Source organism: Scophthalmus maximus, chromosome 21, assembly GCF_022379125.1.
Source record: "Scophthalmus maximus strain ysfricsl-2021 chromosome 21, ASM2237912v1, whole genome shotgun sequence".
Taxonomy (NCBI): domain Eukaryota; kingdom Metazoa; phylum Chordata; class Actinopteri; order Pleuronectiformes; family Scophthalmidae; genus Scophthalmus; species Scophthalmus maximus.
The window spans coordinates 13,199,248-13,222,292 of record NC_061535.1 but is presented as its reverse complement, the minus strand read 5'-3'; the positions used below and the strand labels follow the sequence as shown (position 1 = coordinate 13,222,292).

Here is a 23,045-nt window from a genome sequence, read left to right as displayed (position 1 = left end):
GTGTGTGTGTGTGTGTGTGTGTGTGTGTGTGTGTGTGTGTGTGTGTGTGTGTGTGTGTGTGTGTGTGTGTGTGTGTGTGTGTGTGTGTGTGTGTGTGTGTGTGTGTTTTCTCTAGGCAGATTCCATTGGGCACCACTGCTCACCGTGCTCTTGAGTCCAGGCAGTTTGGCAGATGATTCACCGATGGCATCATCACCCGCAGAAGGTCTGCAGCCTCATCATAGGTCTAATTGTAAAGAAGAATCAGTTGTTTGTGTCTCAGAAAAATGTTTTAAACTCCTCAACATGTCGCGCCACAGTGGGGCCTGTTCCCCCTTTAACTCAGATCTGCATTTATTCATCACCTTTTCTTTGTTACTTGTTGTTTCTTTCAAAGGGATTCGTGGCAGCCGCTGTCGTGACTTGGGATTAAATCGTTTGAGAGTGAAGCTGCATGGATGAAAATGCAGGAGCTTCAAAGCCGAGGGTGTTTGTACGAGTTGTGGGAAATGTAATGGAGGGTCTTGCAAATGGGAGACGGGTGAGATGGAGCGCGAGATCTCCAGGTGGATTGGCCTCATCGGGAGTGATGACCGTCCTGTTGAAGAGGGAAGTGAAGGTTCCCAATGTGCAGGGTGATGGTGGACAGACTTATTTATATGAAAGAAACAGGAAGCTAAAAATGGGTTTCCTCCGCCGGGTGCCTGGGCTCGGCTGTACGACCAGACTGTCCGAACAAGTAGGGGTTCCGACGACGGCTTGTCTCAATGTCAGAAAGCAAAAGTGTTGTATGGCTGTTCCACGTGGTCGAAGAGACGGGTGTCAGAGAGAGAAGGGGGACATGCTGTAGTCACTTGTTAAATTGTTGGTTGTCGAAGGTTTCAGACATTGTCGGGCGCAGACCCATTCATTTTGACAAATCCGGAACGTGTCAGGGATTGGGGGGTTTCCAAAGTTGTTGGACCAACATACGACGAGCACTATTCGCCCCAGTGGTTACGGCTGGACATCCTCAGAAAAAATGGGCTGTAGACGGAAACTGCTGCTTTGCCATTAAAAGGATCCACTTGAGCGGGTTGGAGCCTCCCGGCTGAGACTCGCCTGGGAAAGACCCGACCGGCGGACAAACTGGACGGATGGATGGTTGAGTTCTAAAAGGAGTATCTGACCGGTACTATTGGCAGAATATTGATCAAGTCATGGCTGGTAACCAATAAAACATTGTAGAATATATGAACTGGTCTTTCACCAGCTAGAAGTTTGTGTGGATTAGTGTGAAGAGGTTTCACTTATTTAACTTCAGACGACAAAGACGAACACATTCCTGTCTGGATATTTCCTTAGATCCTTGGAAATCCACTTTGATGAGAGATTTGGAATTTTGGATGCGGTCACCTCCTGAGGCATCCCAACACCGCGTCCCCCCCCCCCCCCCCCCACCTGTGCCCCCCCCCGCAGGTCAAGGCCACACTTGCTTTAAAGGACGAGGGGGAGAGTGAGAGGAACTAGAACAGAGAGCGGAGGAGGCCGTGTTAATTTGTATCTGGGGTTTGTGATGTCTGAGGGGAGGGCTGGATAAGAAAGCGGTGGTCCGTGGAGAGACGCAGGGGGAGTCAGGTTTCAGCTTCTTTTGCGGGGGCCCCTTGAGTCCCAGTGCACTGAAGCTGCCTTTGTTTGACTTTGACTGGGAACCAGAGAGAGCGAGAGAGAGAAGAGGGAGTGAGGGAGTGAGGGAGGAGGAGGTGAGAGAGGGTTTTAGTTTGTGGGGCAGGGAGGCAGAGTGTGTGAGCTCCATCCCTCTCCCTCTCTCTCTCTCTCTCTCTCGCTCGCTCTGCTGTCACTCTCGCACATGAACTGGGCGAGTCGGGTGTGGATCTAAGCTGCTGCACCTCCACTGAAGATGTCTTCACGGTAAATGAAAAGCCAGAAGGAGTTTGTTTCCAGTGGAACTTTTTCTTCTCTTCTCTTCTTCTGCTCACCCTTCTCCACTTGTGTCTCTGTGTCTCAGCGTTCCTCCCCGGCTCTTTGGATTATTCCTGCTCGTCCTCCTCCGGCTGTGCTGCCGCCGCTCCTCCGCCTACCAGCTGCTGGACGGTATGTGCACGCTCCGCCGGGGGGAAAAAATATAAGTTCTTCTGGGTTTGTCTTCCTTGTCTGCTGCTGGCGAACTTTCTGCCGGCTCCTGAGTTCTTCGTCTGCTCAATGTGAGTGTGATCAAACTGTTGATGCTGTGAGGTCACACCGGATGGGGATTGAGGGGTTATGTGAATATTGCGGTGATACTTTGGGACAGTCTGAACTCACTTAATGGCATTATGATAAAAGATAAAGTTCATTAAATATACACTATATACAATATTTTTATGCATATTTCAGTAATATCTTGGCAATACTTTCTCATATATTCCACTGCAAATCATCACGTCTCTTTTGAGCACGCATTCGGATTTGACTCCCACTTTTCATACATTCAGTGGAACTGGGCCGGGTCCTCGGTCACAGTGCATGAGGCTCTCCCTCCTGTGTGGAGAGGGAAATATCAAGACCCTCCCACAGACTTTGGGAACTTTGCAAACTTCTTTTTGCGGTCCGCTCCTTGTGGATTGACCTCGTGACGCCGAGTGCTTAGGGGCAGGTCACCTGCCGGCTCCTGTGCTGTCGTACGATGGTTTCAATTAGATCTCGCCCGCGATGGGGCCTCTGTGTGGTGCCGCGCGCTGTTTTCACAGCTTAAATCTAGATCATTTTTCCACGATTAATGGATCAATCGGGGACACTTGGTCTCAATTAGTGCCGAGGGAACTGCAGAGGGTTTTGTTTTTTTTCCATCTCTCCTTCCATCGCAATGGGAAACAGGCCGAAAGCCTCACAACGTGCACGTTGACAGACAGTCAGCAGCACCACATTATTAACGTAGTGATCGTGATGTAATGCCAAAAGCTGTGTGTGTGTGTGTGTGTGTGTGTGTGTGTGTGTGTGTGTGTGTGTGTGTGTGTGTGTGTGTGTGTGTGTGTGTGTGTGTGTGTGTGTGTGTGTGTGTGTGTGTGTGTGTGTGTGTGTGTGTGTGTGTGTGTGTGTGTGTGTGTGTGTGTGTGTGTGTGTGTGTGTGTGTTTTATCAGACGTGAAGGGAGACGTCAGTTACGTCTCAGAGCTTCATCTTTATTAGTTTTCCTCCTCCTGCCCTTCAGACAGACGGCCAATATGTCACTACTGCTTCCGTCAGTGTGCTGGAATCCACATTGGCATTTGCAACGAGTGTGTGTGTGTGTGTGTGTGTGTGTGTGTGTGTGTGTGTGTGTGTGTGTGTGTGTGTGTGTGTGTGTGTGTGTGTGTGTGTGTGTGTGTGTGTGTGTGTGTGTGTGTGTGTGTGTGTGTGTGTGTGTGTGTGTGTGTGTGTGTGTGTGTGTGTGTGGATATCACGACCTATGATCCTCCGTGTCACAACCGCTGTATTGTCTTTTGCGAAGTTTTCCTTTTCTGAGGCTGTGGCGTATAATTGTCCCTCTGTGGCGTATAATTGTCCCTCTGACATTTTAAACTTTGGCTGCTGGCGGCAAAAGTGGTGTCGCCGTCCTATTTATCATATGAAGTCAAATGTGATCTCATAGGGACGAGAAAAAAAGTTGTAGAAATGGATGATAGCAGCCGAGCAGGACTTGACTGTGTGTGTGTGTGTGTGTGTGTGTGTGTGTGTGTGTGTGTGTGTGTGTGTGTGTGTGTGTGTGTGTGTGTGTGTGTGTGTGTGTGTGTGTGTGTGTGTGTGTGTGTGTGTGTGTGTGTGTGTGTGTGTGTGTGTGTGTGTGTGTGTGTGTGTGTGTGTGTGTGTGTGTGTGTGTGTGAGAAGGAGGGTGTAGTTGATGTCTTCACTAAAGAAAAGTTTTTAAAGTGTGATTTCATGGTCCACTTTCCTTTCATATTGTAGATCCTGCAGAGGCTCGAGGCTCCACTCTCAGTCTCTGTTTGTGCTTTTGCCATATTCATAATCGTCTGCCATGATTCAGCCTTTCAAGGGGGGCGGGGCGGGGGCGGGGGAGGAGGGGGAAACACATTCACGCTGCTGGCTCACTTTCCAGAGAGCGAGAGCACCAGGGACAAATATTTCCAGGCTGCGTTGCTGTAAATATTCTTGAAAACAGAGCTGTCTCCGTGGCAACATTAACATTTTTGTGCTCGATTTTCTTTCTTTTTTTTAAATGAAGCTCATGTAATCCGTTTCCTCAGTGTGATGCAGCAGAATGGAGAGCTGACGATACACATGTGGCTGTATGGACTCGTTAGCTTATGAATGAATGAATTAATGCATGAAATCACTTTTATTAATTATTAGAATTATTATTAGTACAAAGAAAGATGGAAAAATATGGACTGGGTGACCAGATGAATGAAAATTCTATTTGTAAAATATATTAAGAATGTGAGTTGGTGAATGAATGAATGAATTGCATGTAGATTAATTACCTTAATGAAATAAGGCAGACTTCAACAGATCAGTGACTGAGCAAAAGAATGGATATGATGAGATGAATGGATCCATGGTTTAAGTCATGGAGTACATGAATGAATGAAGTAAGATGAACAATAAGTGGATAAATGAATGTGCAGATGAGTGGATTAATGTCAAAATAATTAAGTTAATTTAATGCAGGTCAACTTCATTTACACAGAAATTAATTAATGAGGCAATTCAGTCCTTGTGTAAGCAGATGATGCAGATGAATGAATAAATTATGTGAAATATTTCAAAGGAGATGATCGAAACGAGCAAACAAAACCATAAAAATGACTTTTGGCTCACGTCTATGGTAAACAACACTTCATATATTCTTTGTTGTGATATAGTCGCGGTTTTCAGAGGACTCGTAAAAGCTCGTTCCCTCGGGGAATCGATGACTTTAGATCTTCACTAATGAGCGTGTTTAAGAAAACAACAACACAGTATATATGTCGACGTCTTCAGCCTTGAGAGATTCTGCGAATGAGTGGGTTAAACTAGATGATGAAAGTTACACTGACCTGTTTCACGAGGCATGCACATCCACACAAACACGCGTGCAAACATTTCAACTCACTCCTGTTGTTTCCCCCGTCTGCTGTGCACATGGTGATTATTCAGAAACGATAATGTTTCTAATTGTCCCGATGGAATGACATGAATACGCCCCGACACAGTTTCCAATTAGGGAAAGAGAAGATGTAGCTGATGATGATGATGTGACTCCCGGTGAATGTGGTTCTGGTGAGTACGCTGTGGGTGATAATGATGATGATGATGATGATGATTATGGTTGTGATGAGACAAAGGCAATTATGATGCGAGTCCTTGGAGAAGTATGGGAAGGGTGTTGAAAACGGTCGGTGGCTTTATCACCCGCAGCATCACAAACAGGGTGGACTGAACACATTATAAATCACACACACATATGACTTACAGTTGACGCCGGTTTGAATCAAGACTTTTAGATTTGTTGACGTACAGTAAACGAGCTTGGCTTCATTTGAGATGCCACTTGCTGTTTTATCTGACTTTTCAAAGTTATTTTCATTTGTCCAAGCTGACTAAAGAATATCACCGGACCCTGACTCAGTTGGCTGCGGGTCGAAAACAACTTCTTCAACTTTCGTCACTTAAGAAATTTACAATATCAATTTGACATCAAGCCGAGACACAGAACGGTGCCATACACTTAATATTTGTGATTCGGAGAGAGACTCCAGTCCACAAGGTGGCGCTAATGCACCACTGAGCTGGTTTCCAAACCGCCAATTAACAGTAAAAGAGAAAAAATGCTGTCGAGCGAACGTGTCACACTTAAATTCAAACCGGGGTTAAGCTCTTACACTGGATCGAACTAACAAAACACGATGTTACGAATTATCTAGTAATGAGGCACTTTGAGTTTGTGTCATTGAGTGGTAAAGGTTCAATCAAGTTTCTGATTGATGCAAACTTTTGCGATTGAAGTTTAAAGTTTCTTCTTGCTGCTTGTCAGTGTTTTTGATTCCGATTCAGAGTTTCAGGCTCGGCTGCCGTATGACTTTGTTTAAGAGTTTGAAAAGAATAAAAGGAAAAAAGAAGTTTGTTTCAAAAATCTGGAAACAGTTAGGCTGATTTCCAGCGTCTAAGCAAAAGCTGTTGAGACATTAGTCTCCCAGCAGTCATCAGCATAAACCTTGGAACGGCGATGCAAAGACAGGAGCTTAATTGAAAATGTATTGACAGCACAGTTAGTCGACATAAATCTGTAAACCTGTAGAGCGACGCTCGACAACAGATTTGTAATAAACAGAAGTAACGAGACAGTGAGTGCGAGGAGGAGTCGTGTAAAGTTGCTCTCGATTCAGACTTCATGAGATCCTGGCGGGGCGTCGGTGTGATGTAGGTCACCTGGACCGCAGCCCTGCACAAGGTCAGGACGTCAGGGTCGGAACCGGAGCGCCGCCGGTCCTGTCCAACAATGATTTCACCCAGGGAGCAAGAAAGAAAATAAAACACACGCAGCACTGGAGACTTTTAAAGTCTGTGACATTTCCCTATAAATCAATGTCCAGTTTGTTTCCATTCACCCCACGATGTAGCACACGAGTGAGTCATCCGATATGCGGTTCATCGCTGCTTTTGCATTTCTTTTTTTGATGGAAATACATAATACTGGGCAGGTCTGTCCTGCCTGAAACCCACATCAATGAGCCCTGAGCTCCAGAGCTGTCACTGAATTAAAAAGACAGAAAACCCCACAAGACCAGGCAACGTGTCCAGATGTTTCTTTCACTATGCAGATGTGTTTATATACTCTGCTTGTCAAAATGTGCGAGCGGTCTTGTGTGAGTTAGCACAAATGAAATCAGCTTTTCTCTGCCTCATTGTGAGCTGATTATATAAGTAGTGTTTACACTTTGGACGGTGTGCAGAGCAGATACGTTCGAGTAATTGTCCGTCGGTTATGGAAACGTACCAAATCAATTTCACACCAATTGTGTTGTTGGAGCTGTTGTAGAGGAAACATTGGGTTTTTTGGACTCATCCTAACTTTTATTTTACGATATAAAGGAGATTTTCTCTTAACAGTTTGTCAACAAAAGTAAGACACGGAATAGTTTGGGGTAAAATTTACAATTAACAAATAACAAAATCTGAAAATGCATATTCCAGTTATGTGAATGAATGAATGGTGATACAATTTGGGAAATCTGCTTTTTTTTAGTTCCTTTGATGAGGATCAGATGAGTATAAAGAGTTCATTCTGGTGGTAACCGTTAAATATGAAACTATAGCTAGCAGCTAGCTAGCTAGCTTAGCTTAGCGTAAGGACAGGTAACTAAGGGAAAGTGCTAGCTTGGCTCTGTCTACAGGTTAAAAACTAAGTTAGAATAAAAGGCTAGCTGTTTCCAGTCCTAATGCTATGCTAAGCTAATTAGCTGGTGGCTATGATCATGCTACTGTTTCTATCTAAAAATGTCCTCTCTGAAGCTTCTCTGAAATGCAAAATGAAATTCTTCTTCATCATTTCACTGATTCTGTATTTCTTTTGTGTTTGTTCCTGGGACAGTGGCTCGACCTCCTTGTGGTCGCCCGCATCAGCACACTGATTCAAAAACGATTCAAGATGTGCTGCAGGTTGTGTGTGTGTGTGTGTGTGTGTGTTGCACGTGTCTCTGCATCCCAGATTAAGCCCGTTGGCGTCCGATATTATGATCGTCCTCATCTGGCTTCTAATTAATTTATTTCCCCTCATACTGTGATTAATGCAGTGTATTGTCTTTGCGACTTCCTTGCAGGGGAATGCTTTCTCATGATAAGTTATTAACTCGTGAAAAAAGTTTTAAAAGTGAACGGGAGACGGGTTAAAAACGTTTCCGATTTTATTCGAGACTATTCTGCTGACATGGCAGCATGAAGGAAGCTGCTTCACGCTCTCTGAGCCTTGACGGTGGGATCTGCAAACAATTTATTAAGTAACCCTTTAACCAGCAACATGTGCGCGTTATTCCGGAGGGTAAACAGGAATCGCTAAATTTGTCCCGGACAAAAACAAGGCACTATTTTAGAGTCGTGGACACAGTGTGAGCAGAGATGGTCAGAGATAGCTCCCTGCAAAGAATGAAACCAGAGGACAAACGCAGGATGTGTTGAGTGTAGGAAGGATTCTGTGCTGGGAGGGTAAAGGTGTGACGCCGAATGTCACTTTGACCTTTTGTCTTTTGAAGCTTTTTACAAGTTATTGTTGTCTCTGGTCTTTTAGTCAAACCTCACAGGGTTTCTTTTAATAACCTTGTAAACAGATCAGTACTATTTATTCCTAGATTTAGAAAAGCAGCTTTGGTTGGAGCGTTTGATGTATTGTTAACACATTTGACTTCCTGTGTTAAACCTCATTTACCTTATCTTGAACACCACCCTCATCATCATCGCTCAGTCAAATCAAAGCTTCGCCGATCAAAGTGCTTCTAAACCGAAATGCCGCCGTCCCAAACACATTGTTTGATGTGGTCAACTGTTTTCTTTCCGTGGCCTTCGACTTAATCTTGGATGATGCACATCAAACGGGTATTTGTTTTTTGGGGAGTTTTATCTTTTTCGCTGATGGTTTTGTTGATGCTGTCCTTTCCAAGAGTTTGCAGCCGGGAGAGTGACGCACTTTTGTCCGTCCTTAAATTTGGCGTTGGCAAATATCGATGGATTCAGTGGTTATGTGAACGGGCGTTTGCGGAGTTCTGTGATTTCCATGTTGCACAAAGTGGCTGTGAAAAGTTAATGACGGTGTTACTCTCTGTGACCCCAACATCCTTTAAGGACATGCAGTTGACCAACGCTCCTATAGCTCATACAGAGCTTTTCAGTAGCATTTATAGCATAAGAAATAGTGCAGCAGTTGTAAGGATGCATACTTGTGACTGAGCCACAGTGCATCCTGTGTACTAGGAGCACATTTTACAGAACTAAAACATGACACGTGACATAGTTTATGAGTCTTCCTCGTAGGTTGCTGTCGGCGCTTCGGGGGCCGCATCAAAACCTCAATTTACGACAATGTAAAGTAGTTCTCAATTAGCGTGTTTGTTTTTCTGGGGAGCGGCTTCCTGGCCTTTTTTTTTTTTTTTGCAAAACACGGAATCTCCGACGGTCTGGAAAGTTTCTGTCAGGGCGGAAAGATGGAGCAGAAAACAAGCAGGTGTCTGTTCAGCTGTGTGCAGACCGGAGAGCGAGAGAGGGCATTGCACTGTCACACGGCGACGGAGGATCTGAGTTTCTAATGAGGTCATGGAGTGCAGAGCAGCTGTGTGTGGCTCTGAAAACATGCGGACTTGTAACAAATGAGAATCTCACTGTATCTAACTTAATCCTTGTTAAATCCGGATGGATTATAATGAAAAATCGTATCTTTTTCCTCCAAGGATGCACGATTGTGCAGTGATTTTCTACTTTGTGTTTGTGGTGGAGTCAGCAGAGATCTTCTGAGAGAACGCATTTCTGAAGGTTTGCTTTTTCCTTTCTCACCCTTGAAATATCCCCTTTACCCTCGATTGCACTCTGTTCTCCGCTCGTCTGATGGGTTTGTCGCAGATGAAGCAGGATGTTGGTTGTTGGAGATAAGGGGCTCTTTGCTCTCTGTTGGACTTGTTGCTACTGGGGTGGAGGTAACACTTATTAGATGTCGGGTTGCATGGCCCAAAAACTATACACACATCCAGAGATAATCCCCGTAGGCCTATGTGACAATTAGGACAAGTTCCACTCCTCTGGGACGCACTTTTCTCCCATTCTGCCACAAGAGCACAAGTGAAAGTGACACTGATGAGGCCTGGCGATGTCACAGTTCATCCCAGAGGTGTTGGATTAGGTTTAAACTCGGGGTGGGGGGTTGCGCAGGCCAGTCAAGTTTGTTTAGTCCAAAACATCTTTGTGTTCTGTAGGATCAAGACTTAAGATGCAGACTTCAGGACTCTGTAGCTTCACTTTAAATAAAACTGGGTCATCTTCCAGGAGGTTGCACCAGGTCAAAGCTCAGCAGCGTTACTGGTATGTCGTCCCAACCTTGAACCTTTTACGGCTCTGGGTTTGTCTCCTGTCAAGGTGACGGATGACGGCTGGTCATCAGCAAACACACGAAAAAAACAAACCGACTTCAAAGAGTTTTGGGACTTTGAGCTTCTCGTCTCGTTCTTCTTCTCTTTTGTCCCAGTGGGACCATGTTTGCCTGAATGATGAGGTGTTTGTTCGCCGCAAATTGTTCTGTGCTTGTTTTAAAATCTGAGATTATCTTGTTTAAGTCATTGAACTTATTTACTTGTTTGTATCTTTGAATTCATGGTATATTCTTGAAATTGATCATGAATATATCTTAGGTAAAATGTTCTGCCTGCATGGACAGATAAATTTAACTTGCACTGACTCATCATTGAGGAAACTAGAGACCTATTCCCTGAGGAGCATCAGACTGTTTCCCAGTGGGAGGTTGGATTAGTGGAGGTGTTGTTTGGCATTTTGTGGTGTGTGTGTGTGTGTGTGTGTGTGTGTGTGTGTGTGTGTGTGTGTGTGTGTGTGTGTGTGTGTGTGTGTGTGTGTGTGTGTGTGTGTGTGTGTGTGTGTGTGTGTGTGTGTGTGTGTGTGTGTGTGTGTGTGTGTGTGTGTGTGTCGTGTGCTCAGCTGGCCTGCAGCTGCGTTGTTTCTGAGCACACTGTCGATGCACATCCTGAAAAATCCCAACAACACAAACCTTAATTCATGGTTTGGTCTCCATTTTAACTCACTGTTCCACCACCGTTGGCGAGTAAACATCGAGAAACATCTGTCTCTTCCTCAAATTCCTCGTCCATCTGCCTGCCGCCTTGTTTCGATAACCACAAACGGCTTTAAAAAAAGGCCAAGTGCTGTTAACGCTGCTGTGAAATTCATGCGGGAAAATGTGAAAAATCAGGAAGTCCACATCTCACCTTGGTTTGCGGTTAGTGCTTTAGCTGTTAGCATCTCATTAGCAGTGCCTGCTATTATGTTTGTACACGTTGTAGACTGTTTGACTCCAAAACCATAATTATGAGACACTCAAAAAAGGAAAATAAAAACTCAGTGGTGGGGAATCAGCTTCCTTTTATTATATCAGGCTGTATTATTGTTATTGTAAAGGCAAAGATGATAAAACTTGTTTCATTGTGGGCTTTTTTTGGCCACATTTTGTCTCTTATCTGTGTAAAAATGTGTTTTGGCTCAGGTAGGGTTGTGGCTTCACACCATTTGCCGCAGTGTTGAGGGCTAATTCAGTTTTTCCATAGCTATATGTCATAATATGGGATCCGCTGATAAAAATTCTGTTTCAGCAAACCTTTGTGGGCTGGTTACATAACTTCAAGTGTGTGTGGTCGCAGACAAGGAGTCAAACAACGAGTCAAACAACGAGTCACTGGTTTCTTCACTTCTTGAAGCTCTGTTCTAAGTGATGGGATTGTAAAGGATTAGAGTTGTTTTAATGTGTTGGAAGACGGAGTGTTTTTTTGGGCGGGTCATGACGTGTCGTCACTCATTAATCTGTGGTCTACAGCATTTTTATTTAAAACAAGAGATTCAAATAGTCAAAACAGATTATGAATTTCCCAACGGGCTAAAGTCTAAATATCACCTCAAAGTTTTTTTTTTAAAGTTGAAGAGGTTTTTCATGACTCTGCTCTTCCTCTTTGGAGATTCACTTCAGAAATTAACAATTTTGTGGATAACAAAGACTTTTAATACGAGAAAATTCATCGTAACGTGATGAGAGCCATTGCTGATGAATAACTGTGAACTTTCCTAAAGCCATAGTAGCTGAGTGAGTGCAGAAACCTTTTCTTCCTCTTCCTCTTCCTCTTCCTCAGGCCTTTGGTTGAACAATGTTGTCATCAGTCCGTCCCTGGGTAACAACCACCGTCCTCCCCGTCTACGCTGCTCAGGCCCCTGACGCTTTCATCGGCCTCTTTGGAACAGATTGGTTTTCCAAAAAAACGCTTTTGTACTTGAGAGCAAATTCAACACCTAGTCAGCCTCCGAACACAGTCCTGGTGTTTCCACGGAGCTCCACTGGAAGCCGAGGTTTGTTGTTATAATTACAACCAAAGGGTATGCTTGGCAAAGGTTATTGGAATCAAGGCATTGGTTATCAAATGAGTTTTTGAAATGAGTCCTCGTGTGGCACTCGAGCTTCCAAACTTTTCAACAGCTTCTCGCACCAAAGTGAACCAGATCTGTTTCCCCACCTCCCACAGACATTACAGCCGAAGTCAGTCCTCGTTTAACAGGTCACAGCAACACCGTCAGGCAATTAATTTGGAGCACAAGTGCTTATTAAATGGGACACAACGCTTCTGTTTTGTATAATTTTGGTAAAAGCAGTAAAACCCTGTTTCTCTCTCCAGAGTCGAGCTGCTCTCACCAGAGTGGAATGACGGGATTCCTTCTGTTTATTTAACACAAGTGGTCATTTTACGAAGTAATTAACCTTGCTACTGTATACCCCCCCCCCCCCCCCCCCCCCCCCGTGGTTCAGTGCTGCTTATTCAAATTTGAATGAGCTCTTTAGTAGCTGAAGGCAGCGGTTTTAATGGAAAGTCACGGTGGTTACAGAAGCATGTATCTGGCAGGCTCGACCTGAAATCAACACGAGTGAAAGAGCTGGTAAAATTTGTCTGGTGGTTCCGAGCGGCGCTGGTTTTTCAACCAGCTGATAATGTTGCGTTGTATTTTTTGAAATTCCATCGCAGCTGGGTCATTTGGCTCTTTGGCACCGCCTGAGCTTTTCATCCTGATCGCCTCGTGCTCCGCTGGAAGCTCTTCCTCCAGCGACGTAGCGTAGCCTCGGTCATCCTGGCAAAAACCTTGAACTGTCAGAACGGACTGACGTTTTATTGCTCTGATAAAACTCCACTGTGCAGCCTGCACAGCCCCCTCATCAGCGAAAACCTTCAACGGCCGAGTCCGACCTGACAAGGTGGCCGAGGGGGAAGAGAACCAGTTTAATGGGATGTGCTGGTTGACTGGCTGAGGATCGAGACCTCGGCCCGATAACTCTCCCACTGGCAGCAGAGAAGAAACATGAACTCTCGGCCTGACTTCCTCTCGGCAAATAGCACCAACTGGGAAAATCACTTTGCTCTGGATGTATTATTGAGCATAACCTGACCGTGAACACGTTTTATGGTCTGTTTGGATGCTTTCCTTGTGTAGACCGGTGTGTTTCAGATGAACTAGAGTACCTGTGTGTGTGTGTGTGTCAGTGTGTCAGTGTGTGTGTGTGTGTGTGTGTGTGTGTGTGGGGGGGGGGCTTGAGATTGTAGCAGACAAAGTTACATTGTGTAAGTACAAGGCTGCTATTATGTTTCTAATTCAAAACTAATCGATCTCTGTCCATGTCAGTATTAGTCTCCATCCATACCAACACACCTGAAAGCAGCTTGTCTGCTCCGAAGTCTGTTGCTTGCATAAAGAAACTACTACGAACGACGAGCAACAATGGTGATAAAAGGAAGAGCAGGGATTTCTTCTCTTGGACTCCTGTGACGGTGTGGAACTAGTTCTTAGTAGAACGTATTTACAACGTCATTGTTAGAAAATATTTCGTAGTCAATCCTTTTAAAAATGAGGAAAATAATGAAAAGTGTTAAATTAAGTGTTAAACGTAAAAATTGTTGGCCACATGTAATATATCTTTAAAAAAACTAAACACAGGTGTTTCATTAAGTCTAAAAGACTTTGTCGGTGATGCTGCTCAAAGGTCACCACCTATATTTAGCCTCCCCATGTCTCTGATTTGAACCGGTTCTGTTCGTCCGGGAACTTTCCAACAGATGATGCAACGTCCATGTGATGGTCTGGAACCAGAGGAGTGTGACAGGCAGTGTCATAATTATTATTATTATTATTATTATTAACATTATTACAGCCTTGGCTTGTCTTGTAACCGGTGCTGCTCCGGGTTCTGACTGAGGTCGCCCTGCGATGGGAAAGGATTGCGGTTTTCGGAGCCGTGTTTCTCCCATGTTATGTTTCGTTCGGCGGCGAAAACCACCGCCACTTAAAGAGCTGTCTGGAAAATGTGGTGCATTTATTAAGCAGCCGAAGGATATTGTGGAATCCCACCTACAGCACAGATTCCCCTGATGTTTGGAGGGAAGTGGACCTCCTCAGTCCCGAGGAGTGTTTGACTTTATATCCATAGAGTCCGATTTTTGAGAATCTCTCGTTTGGTTGGTTGGTTTCCTCTGTCGTTCTGAACAAACTCTGAATGTCATGACAAGAGACTGTAGCTCCAACGGAACCATCAGTGTTTTGTTTTTTTACGATAAATAAATTGGCTCCCATCCCATTACCAACTCCTACACAGAGTTCTGGGAGCGATGTTGGAGGCAGGTGTGTGTTTTGGTTTCTGTCTTCGTACAAGTTGCCCTTTTTCTCCCGCTGTGAATTGTCCGAGGCCTTTTCACCTTTTGCACAAAAATGCAGGTTGCGAGGCTGCGGGGAGCGAAGGGCGGAGACGGACTTCCGGGATTAGGGATGTCAACAAATCAAGGCGTCGGTGTCCCGGAGGATTTTTGTAGATGTCAAAGTGGAGATGAGCATCACCCCGGCAGGAGAGGCAGGAACCGATCATTCAGAGCGACGGTCATCAGCAAGGCAGAGGAAACAAAGTCGACAAAAGTCCTCTCACTACATTTCGAAGCCTCGCGTGCGTGCACGAGGACGGGACTGTCGCGCTGTCGGCCGCTCTCTCGGATGAGGAGACAAACTGCGGGTCACGTGTCGAGGATCAAAGCGCCTGTCCCGCTGCCAGCGGGTACTTGTTGAGGGGGCTTTTACGGAGGCTAACAGCTACGTGCCATCTCCTGCTATCGGGCGTCTGTTGGGCGAGGAGAGAGGCCGGCGTCTAAATCTGGAAGGCTTCACACACACACGCAGTAACTCTGGCGCGCGCGCGCGCGCACACACACACACACACACACACACACAGCTGAACTCAGGAACTGTTGCTTTTGGATCCAGTTCCCTCAGCAGCGGCTCCGTAAATCAAACCGCTCATTCTGGAGACTTTTCATTAGACGTGCAGGAGTTGGATTTTAGATTTTTGCACACGCGGCAGGTTTCATGATCAGAGGATTATTCCACTTTCCACTTTAGCGTAGTTGGTCGAATGAAATTTTAACAGCAATTTGATGAGCTGTTAATAGGTCAAGGATGCAGCGAGCCCTTCTCCTCACTTTCTGGCAGTTTTGTGACGATTGATGAAACTAAAGAATTTAAGTCCAGGCCCCACTGAACTAGCTGAAACTGCAGTTTAATGTTCAGTACGTTTAATATTGATCTAAGTCAAACTATGACACCCCAGGTGTACAAGCTGCAATCAAAAGTCTTCAGCATACGCGTGGAGTAAATCTTTAAGTCTTTTCCATTCCAACACTGACGCGGTTCCTTCTGAAATCTCGTCACCAAGCAAAACATTTCAAACAAAAGAAGCGTTCACCGCCAACGCTAAGCTTGCGGAGGCGCACCGGTCGGAGATGTTCTCTGTGGAGTCGTGCGGCGAGTGAAAACACGTGGCGTCCACTGTAAAAACAGAGCTGATGGTTTCCACCGTGCAGACGGGGCGGAGACGTCACAGGAGCTGGACCGTTGCCGTGCACATTCTGAGTAAAAGGCTCTGTGGGGATCCTGGTGATGGAGCAGAGGTGCTTTAGGAGCTAGTCTATCTTCCTCACTCTGCCATTTCCTTCGTCCTCTTTGTTTTGCAATCTAGACTCAATTCTCCCTCCTCCTCCTCCTCCTCCTCCTCTCATGTCCACTCCTTCGTCTCTGGCCAGTGAATCACAGGCCAAGTCAAACGCACTCGGCTCCGTCTGAAACCCTGCAGATTAGTCCAATTTGCACCCTTAATTGCGTCCCGCCCCCCGCATCCAACTGCCCCGGACAAGAAAGAATCCGACCCACTCTCTTATTAGAAACAACTGCTAGATCAAACGCCTGTCCACTTTTGGAACCGACTCCTGCCACGAAGAGGCTCCTGTCTCTCTTCCGGCCCGCGGCCACGCCAACCACTTCAGAGAGGAAGATGTTAAAATAACAAGCCAATGAGCTTGACCTGGTTTCGACCTGACGAGTGATGCTAACGGCTGCTGAGTGTTCTCGCTCGTCGTCGTCGGAGGAGGAGGAGGAGGAGGACGCCCGGGGGGGTCGGGGATGCGGGGTCACGTCCTCCTCGGGGTGAAAACCCGGTCGCCGCATTTTGACCCCAGCTTAGCAACTGATCCGCTAATGAACCGCCAGACGGCCGGGACGCAAGAACATGGGGGGGGGGGGGGGGTTCACTGTACTTTCACTTGGCAGCTAAGCAGCATGATAGGAACAGTTCACTATTGGAAAGAAAAGGTAAAAGGGAGTTGCACCCAGGGAGCTGTAGCTAATATTTCCGTATTTGTTCCAAACGAGTCGTTGTGCCAGAAATGTAAAACACCTCTCTTTCTCTACGTCTCGAGGTCCACTGGGGTTTTTTTTCCTGGAAAGACCAACCTGTGTTTTACTGAAGCCAATGAAAAGTCTGTTGTCAAGTAGCTGCAGTATATGCTGAATTAATGGTATAGACTAATAACCCATGAAATGACTCTTTTCTCCGCGGGCTCATCCCATCAACTTTGATGGAAAGGCCTCGGAGAAGACAAAGTAAAATTCCTCCGCCAGGAGCTGTGGCTTTGAGAATAAGCACATTTCCTTCCAGTCAGGTTTAAATTCAAATATTAAAGTGAGTTTCAAATCTCAAGAACCATATAATAAAGGTATGAAGAGCAGGAGTGGAGGCAGGACGCTGATTTTGGCCGATGAAGCCTCGCCAAAGAAGTTTATCACAGTTCTTCTCTAACTGTACGTACAGTGAAGCCAAATGTGGGCAGGGGCCGGAAGCCCTGTATTCTCTCGAATCGCCAGCAGAGGGCGACTCCGCTGGTTGTTTCTATAGAAGTCTGTGAAAAAAACAATGTCTCTACTTCTCACTTGATTTATAGCGTCAGTCAACATTTTCCCGAGGAGTTTATGGTTCGATCTCCAGTTTCAAGTCTTCTAGTGAAATAGACGACAAATCGCAGCGGGCAACGGCCAATGGGTGAAGGTGTAGTCCGACGTGCAGTGGACGAGCTCTTCCCTCCATGTTTCCTTCGACCGTACGACATGAACGTGGATCTCGGTGAACGAGGCGGCTGTTTGCTCTAAGAATAGAGCGGAGATATTTTGGGGACAAACAGAAACGTTAAAGGTTGAAACGAGCACGCTGCCCTCAGGTCATCCAGGTCAAGACTCCTCTGAGAGCGGGAGCGACCCGCACTCTCCTGTAAGTCAATGAACGGACCGGATTGCAAGTGGATTGGCTGAGGGCCCGTGCGCTCCCTTCAAAATCCTAGTGAAGAGCTCGGGACGGCCGAGCCAAAGCAGATGGAAGCACTCAGCCGCCCCTCTTCCCCCCTCCCCCCTCCCCCTGTAAGGAACAGTTTGGATGAGCCACACGAGTATCTTCAGTGTGATGGAGACAAACAAGACAAAACCTTTTCGCCTCGCTGCAAAACTCTGGCATCCGTCACTGGAAAAGAAGGGAGAAGGGATTTATTCTTTTTTGGTTTGAGGGAGCTCATGGAGATGCAGATGTTGATCCTTCAGTTGCACCTTTATTCATTTGCAGCATGTTTTTCTTTCACTTTAATATTTTTTTCCCCTAAGCAAGTCGGCATTTCCCCACTCCTTTAATTCTTTGTGTCCTGGCGGGAGCCATGACGAACCAAGGCCGTATTAAAAAAGGTCCCAGTCGCTTTGTTGATTAAGTGGCAAAGAAGCTTTTGTACCTTCCTCTCTTTTTAATAGGTGATTGATGGCTTCTGTGTCTTTCTCCGCCTCTCCCCACTCCTCCTCATTCATCAAATTCATTTTTCAAACAGAGACGGAGACGTTGCTCTGCACAGGGTCTACGTCGTAGTGCCGGACATTGTGGCGGCAGGCTGCCAAGAACTCATCTCCTTCCTCTGACACCTCGGTCAGAGTGCAGCTTCCACAGCTGGTTAAACACCGCTTGGCCGTTTACACGGAGCCCCCGCCCCCCCGCAGCCCCGAGCTGCTTTTAATTAACCTAAAGGAAAACGTTTGAAACACCACGTCGCCAACGCATTCACATACGAACAGATCCAAACATCCGAAGGTAAAGGATCGAGACGACGCAGGTTTCTCTCTGTGCAGTGGAGCTCGCCGGCGACGTGGCGCTCACTTCCTGTGTTGACTCGTTAAGCTTCCGAGGCCTTTTCACTCGACCCCGCGACTCTCCTTATTTCTCACTAAAGGCACAAATGCGATCAGCTATGACGAGGTTCTGCTGCATTTGTTCCTCCTGTGCCATTTTACAATGTGCACCGGCACGAAACCATGAAAACCTCATTGCAGCCACCGAGGAGGTTTTGTGTATTTGAGGTTTTTCTTGAACAAGCAACTTCCGAATTTGGCATGACGACTTTCGGGGAACATTGGACATCCCACAGTTATGTTTGGCTCGTCCAATCAGAAAAAAACCTCTCCAGAACGTGAAAAAAATTGAGAGAAAAATACGGCAAATGTTCCACTTCACAAAGGTGATACTGTTCTGCTGCCGACGCCGAGTTGGTGCCCCACGTTGAGATGGAAGATAAGAACTCTGAGGGAGCAGGGAGCTGGCGACTCTGTGTGTGTGTGTGTGTGTGTGTGTGTGTGTGTGTGTGTGTGTGTGTGTGTGTGTGTGTGTGTGTGTGTGTGTGTGTGTGTGTGTGTGTGTGTGTGTGTGTGTGTGTGTGTGTGTGTGTGTGTGTGTGTGTGTGTGTGTGTGTGTGTGTGTGTGTGTGTGTGTGTGTGTGACCCTCACCAGTGACCCCAGTCCTGCCCAGTGTGTCGGCTTATATGGGCACGGTCCCGAGCTTCGACGGGCTCAAACCAAAAGCAACTGTAAATCTGCAGCGGCGGGTTTTTGAATTCCCATGTAACTGAGCCAAAACAAGATTCCTGAACTCGTTTTTTTTTATCACCTTTGCTGTTTCCCCAGAAGAAGTTTGAGGAGAAAGACACGTTGAACGTGAACTGTCCCGTCTGAACAAGCGGTCAGCCAGTTCAGGTATTTTTTTATATAAAAAGGTTAAACATTATGGACATAAATCAGGATCATCTGACCCGAAATGACCCCTCTCCTCCTGGACGCTGCGACTACACTGTTGTCATTAGGAAGTCATTGCACGCTCCTCTTCCTCTCTCACACCGAGACCTCCAGCTCCTTGTGAAACCTACAGCGGAGCTGCCGTTACAAAACCTTGTTCTGTGTTCCCTGGCAGACGCCTGTGTTTCCCAAGACGTGGTCAAGAAATTGGGCAACGGCGGACGATGTTTGAAGCTATTTTGGGGACAAAAGATTCACTCTAGTGCACTTTAGAAGTTGGTTGTTTTGCAATTGCGCAAATCTGAGAAAGTCGATTCAAGAGCCAAAAGGCTGCGTATTAGGGCGGCACGGTGGCGTAGTGGTCAGCACTTTGGCCTCACGGCAAGAAGGTTCTGGGTTCGAGTCCCGGTTCAAACCAACCAGGGCCTTTCTGTGTGGAGTTTGCATGTTCTCCCCGTGTGTGCGTGGGTTCTCTCCAGGTTCTCCGGCTTCCTCCCACAGTCCAGAGACATGCAGAATGGGGTCAGGTTCATCAGAGACTCTAAAATGACCGTAGGTGTGAATGTGAGAGTGAATGGTTGTCCGTCTCTGTATGTGGCCCTGTGATAGGCTGGAGACCTGTCCTATGTCAGCTGGGATTGGCTCCAGCCCCTTAAATGGATAAAAAGCGGTAGACGACGGATGGATGGAAGACTGCATATCTTCCATGGAAGACTGCATATTCCAGTTAGTAGCTTTCCGCCCGTATACATTATCATACATTAAAGTGGACAGCAGTCTGTGGGAGACCACCGGCCGAGAGTGGGCCGGTCAGCCCCTGCTCCCTGAAGCCACGAATGTTGGATGAAATGCAAGAATGCGCTCGCTGCTCTCCGCTCGCGTCCAGACCTCACGTTACCTGTCACACATAAGGCTCCCGTTGTGCCTGCATGTGTGTAGTGCAGTGTGAGTGAGAGAGAGAAAGTTGAGTTCATACCTTCATTCTTTTCATCTTTATGTCGCCTCTGTTGGTTGTGTTAAACACATGTACAGCGGCAGGAGAATTGGTCCATGAGAGGCAACTACAGAGGAGTCTATCCTGTGAAAGCTGGAATCTCAAAGTGATGGACAAATCTCTAAATGGACCAACCGTCAGACAGAGGACACACTGGTTGACTGCACTTCCTGAAGTCTGCACCCACTTGACGAGATACGAGATTGATCAACAGTGGCTGTGGCTCAGGCGGTAGAGAGGGTCGTCCATTCACCAGAAGGTCGCTGGTCAGATCCCCGCTTCCCCCCCCCCCCCCGCCCTCATCCTAGGGCAAGACACTTCAACTGGAATTGTGCCAACAGTGTATGAATGTGTGCGTGTGAAGGCTCGACTGCGACTTGCTTTGTAAAGTGCTTTGAACGGTTGAATAGACGAGGAAAAAAACTCGAAACTACCATACATACTGTCATAGTACTGCGTCCACACTACTGTAATATTGGCAGTACTTCAAACTCTGTGTAACTCAGAGTTACAGAGGTGTGTCCGATCGGGCCGCGATGGAAAATGCATGTGTAATTATTCGACAACATGCGTGAGCATGTTGTCATTGTCACTTGACATTTTAAAACAATTTCAGTAGCAAGAAGTACAATATTTGAATGGTCCTGTGAGAAATCCATTTGACAAACGGCAACAAAATGTGTTCAAAATGTTATAATAAGTACTCCAAAGTTTATGAATATGCTGACCACAGAGATTTACATCGCCACTCAGCATCCCAGCTCTCTCCGTCCAGCTTATCATTTCCTCCCCGCGGGATCCCTTAGTATTTGTACCAGTTTTGGCTGCCGTGGAATCCCCCCCCCCCCCCCCATAAATATTGGATAAATATTGAATGTTTAGGTTTTGTTTCCCCTTCTCCGGATGAGCTAATTGCATTTTTCTTTTGTGTTTGTTTTGTTTTCCACCACCCTGGGAACTAATGGCTCATGTCTGAATCATCAGACCTCAAGCACAATGATGGAGTTGCCCTCTCCCTCCCTCTCTCTCTCTCTCTCTCTCTCTCTCCCTCCCTCTCTCTCCCTCCCTCTCTCTCGCTCTCTCTCTCTCTCTCTCTCTCTCTCTCTCTCTCTCTCTCTCTCTCTCCCTCCCTCTCTCTCTCCCTCTCTCTCTCTCTCTCTCTCTCTCTCTCTCTCTCTCTCTCTCTCTCTCTCTCTCTCTCTCTCTCTCTCTCCCTCCCTCTCTCTCTCTCTCCGTGGAGACCGGAGCTCTCGTCGGGGGTTAACAGGGGACGCGGGGTTTTGGTTGAGTCACGTCTTGGCACCGGGACTCTGTGGAGCGGCGCGACCGCGCCAAGAGCGTAATATATCATAGAAGAACAGATTGCATCGGTTCTGAAATGCTGCAGATGGTGATGTAGTTGGTTAGCGGCAAATTAATAGACGGGGTCTTTTAGTGTTTTTTTCCTTCTGATGTCAGTAACGAGTGCACGTTGCTGCGGTTCTTGTTCTCAACAGCTGCATCAGACTTTATGTAACCAACTGTAATCAGCATCAACACTTACAGTTTTGTTTAAAACACAAGTCTGTCATTTGAAATGATACAATCTTATAAGTTCGAGCAGGAAATTCCCCCCAAATATTCTCTCACGTCCTTTCCTGGAGGCGACTAATTGTCGAGTGGAGTGTGTTGATGGCTTACAAAGTTATAGATATGGATTAGAATATCTGTGGGGAAACACGCCTGGTTCTGTTCCAGGGTGGCAACGTCGGAGACGTCCTCGGTCACATTCCCGTAAACCATCTGGTTCGTCTCAGCGGCAGTTGGAAATCGAAGGCGGCCGTATGAAAGCTGTTTTCCATTTTATGGGATAATCAGCTGTGCCGTGTTTCGCTGGCTGACGTCCTGTAGTCGGCCTCTCGGAACATGAACTCATGTTGTGGAAAATGTCCTCCCACCTAAAGGGAAGCCAACAGTTTGTTCTCAGTGCCTCGGCTGCAGCAAACAAATGTGATATTATACATTTTTTAAACATATCTTGCGTTTAAATTTTTTTTTTTTTGTGCAAAAGGTCACGTCAAACGGGCTTCAAAGTAAAGCTGCGGTCCCTCGAGCGCCACGACCTGCACTGACATTTCAGGATTTACCAGCGCCGAGAACAAGCTCCTTTTATACTTCTGCCGTACATGAAAGGTAACTTCCCACGTCGGAAACGCTGCGGATGTTTATTTGCATTTCCCAGCACATGAAGGGCTCCGTTGTAACGCTGCTTCCCAAGGACTGTATAGCTGCGTCAGGGGAGAACTCACAGTTACTTTACAGTCTTAAATGTGAGTAAGGCTACAGCGGCTTGAGATATTTACACTTCAACTTATGTAGAAAGCAGCTTCAGTGAGTAATGCTGAATTACTTATAATTTATTTAAAGCTACAGTGTGTAATATTTAGAATAACGCATACACAGAAATTGAATATATTGTTCATAACTGTGTTCATATATGTATAATCACCTGCAGCAAAGAACCCCTGATTTTTCCCGGTTCCAGAATACGTCACATTTGCGTTGAATTTTCAAATGGAATCAGCGGTGCGCCACCGTAAAGTGTCCCCCGTCGGTCGCTCAGTTGGTTGCAGTTTGCAACTTTACCAGCAGATGCCGCCAGAAAACTACACACCGAGGCTTTAAATTAGTCATAAAACAAAATTCCATTCACCCTTTTATTTTACTGAACGAATCCACATGGCGAGGAACAACTTTTTTTTCAATTTTATTTTTCATTATTTGAGCGAATCCACCCTTTAAACAGTGGGTGAAATGTTCCCATACAAATCATCCAGGCCACACACGTGGCCGATTCACATTCAGCTGCTGCAGGAAGGCGCTTGCGACATCGTTGTAATGAGTTTTTCTCCTCAACGGAATGAATGAA

The 23,045-nt window shown here is 46.2% G+C and overlaps 1 protein-coding gene across 2 annotated transcripts in view; it reads left to right on the top strand.

Annotated features, from left to right (window-relative positions):
• Positions 1 to 1,730: 1,730 nt before the first annotated feature.
• LOC118291007 (collagen alpha-1(XVIII) chain) overlaps positions 1,731 to 23,045 on the top strand; it is a 44,341-nt gene continuing 23,026 nt past the window's right edge. For both annotated transcript variants that reach the window (XM_035618855.2, XM_035618856.2), the window contains exons 1-2: positions 1,731 to 1,890; positions 1,988 to 2,073. In XM_035618855.2, coding sequence (XP_035474748.2) covers positions 1,880 to 1,890; positions 1,988 to 2,073 — 97 coding nt within the window. In that variant the 5' untranslated portion in view covers positions 1,731 to 1,879. The remainder of the gene's footprint in view (positions 1,891 to 1,987; positions 2,074 to 23,045) is intronic.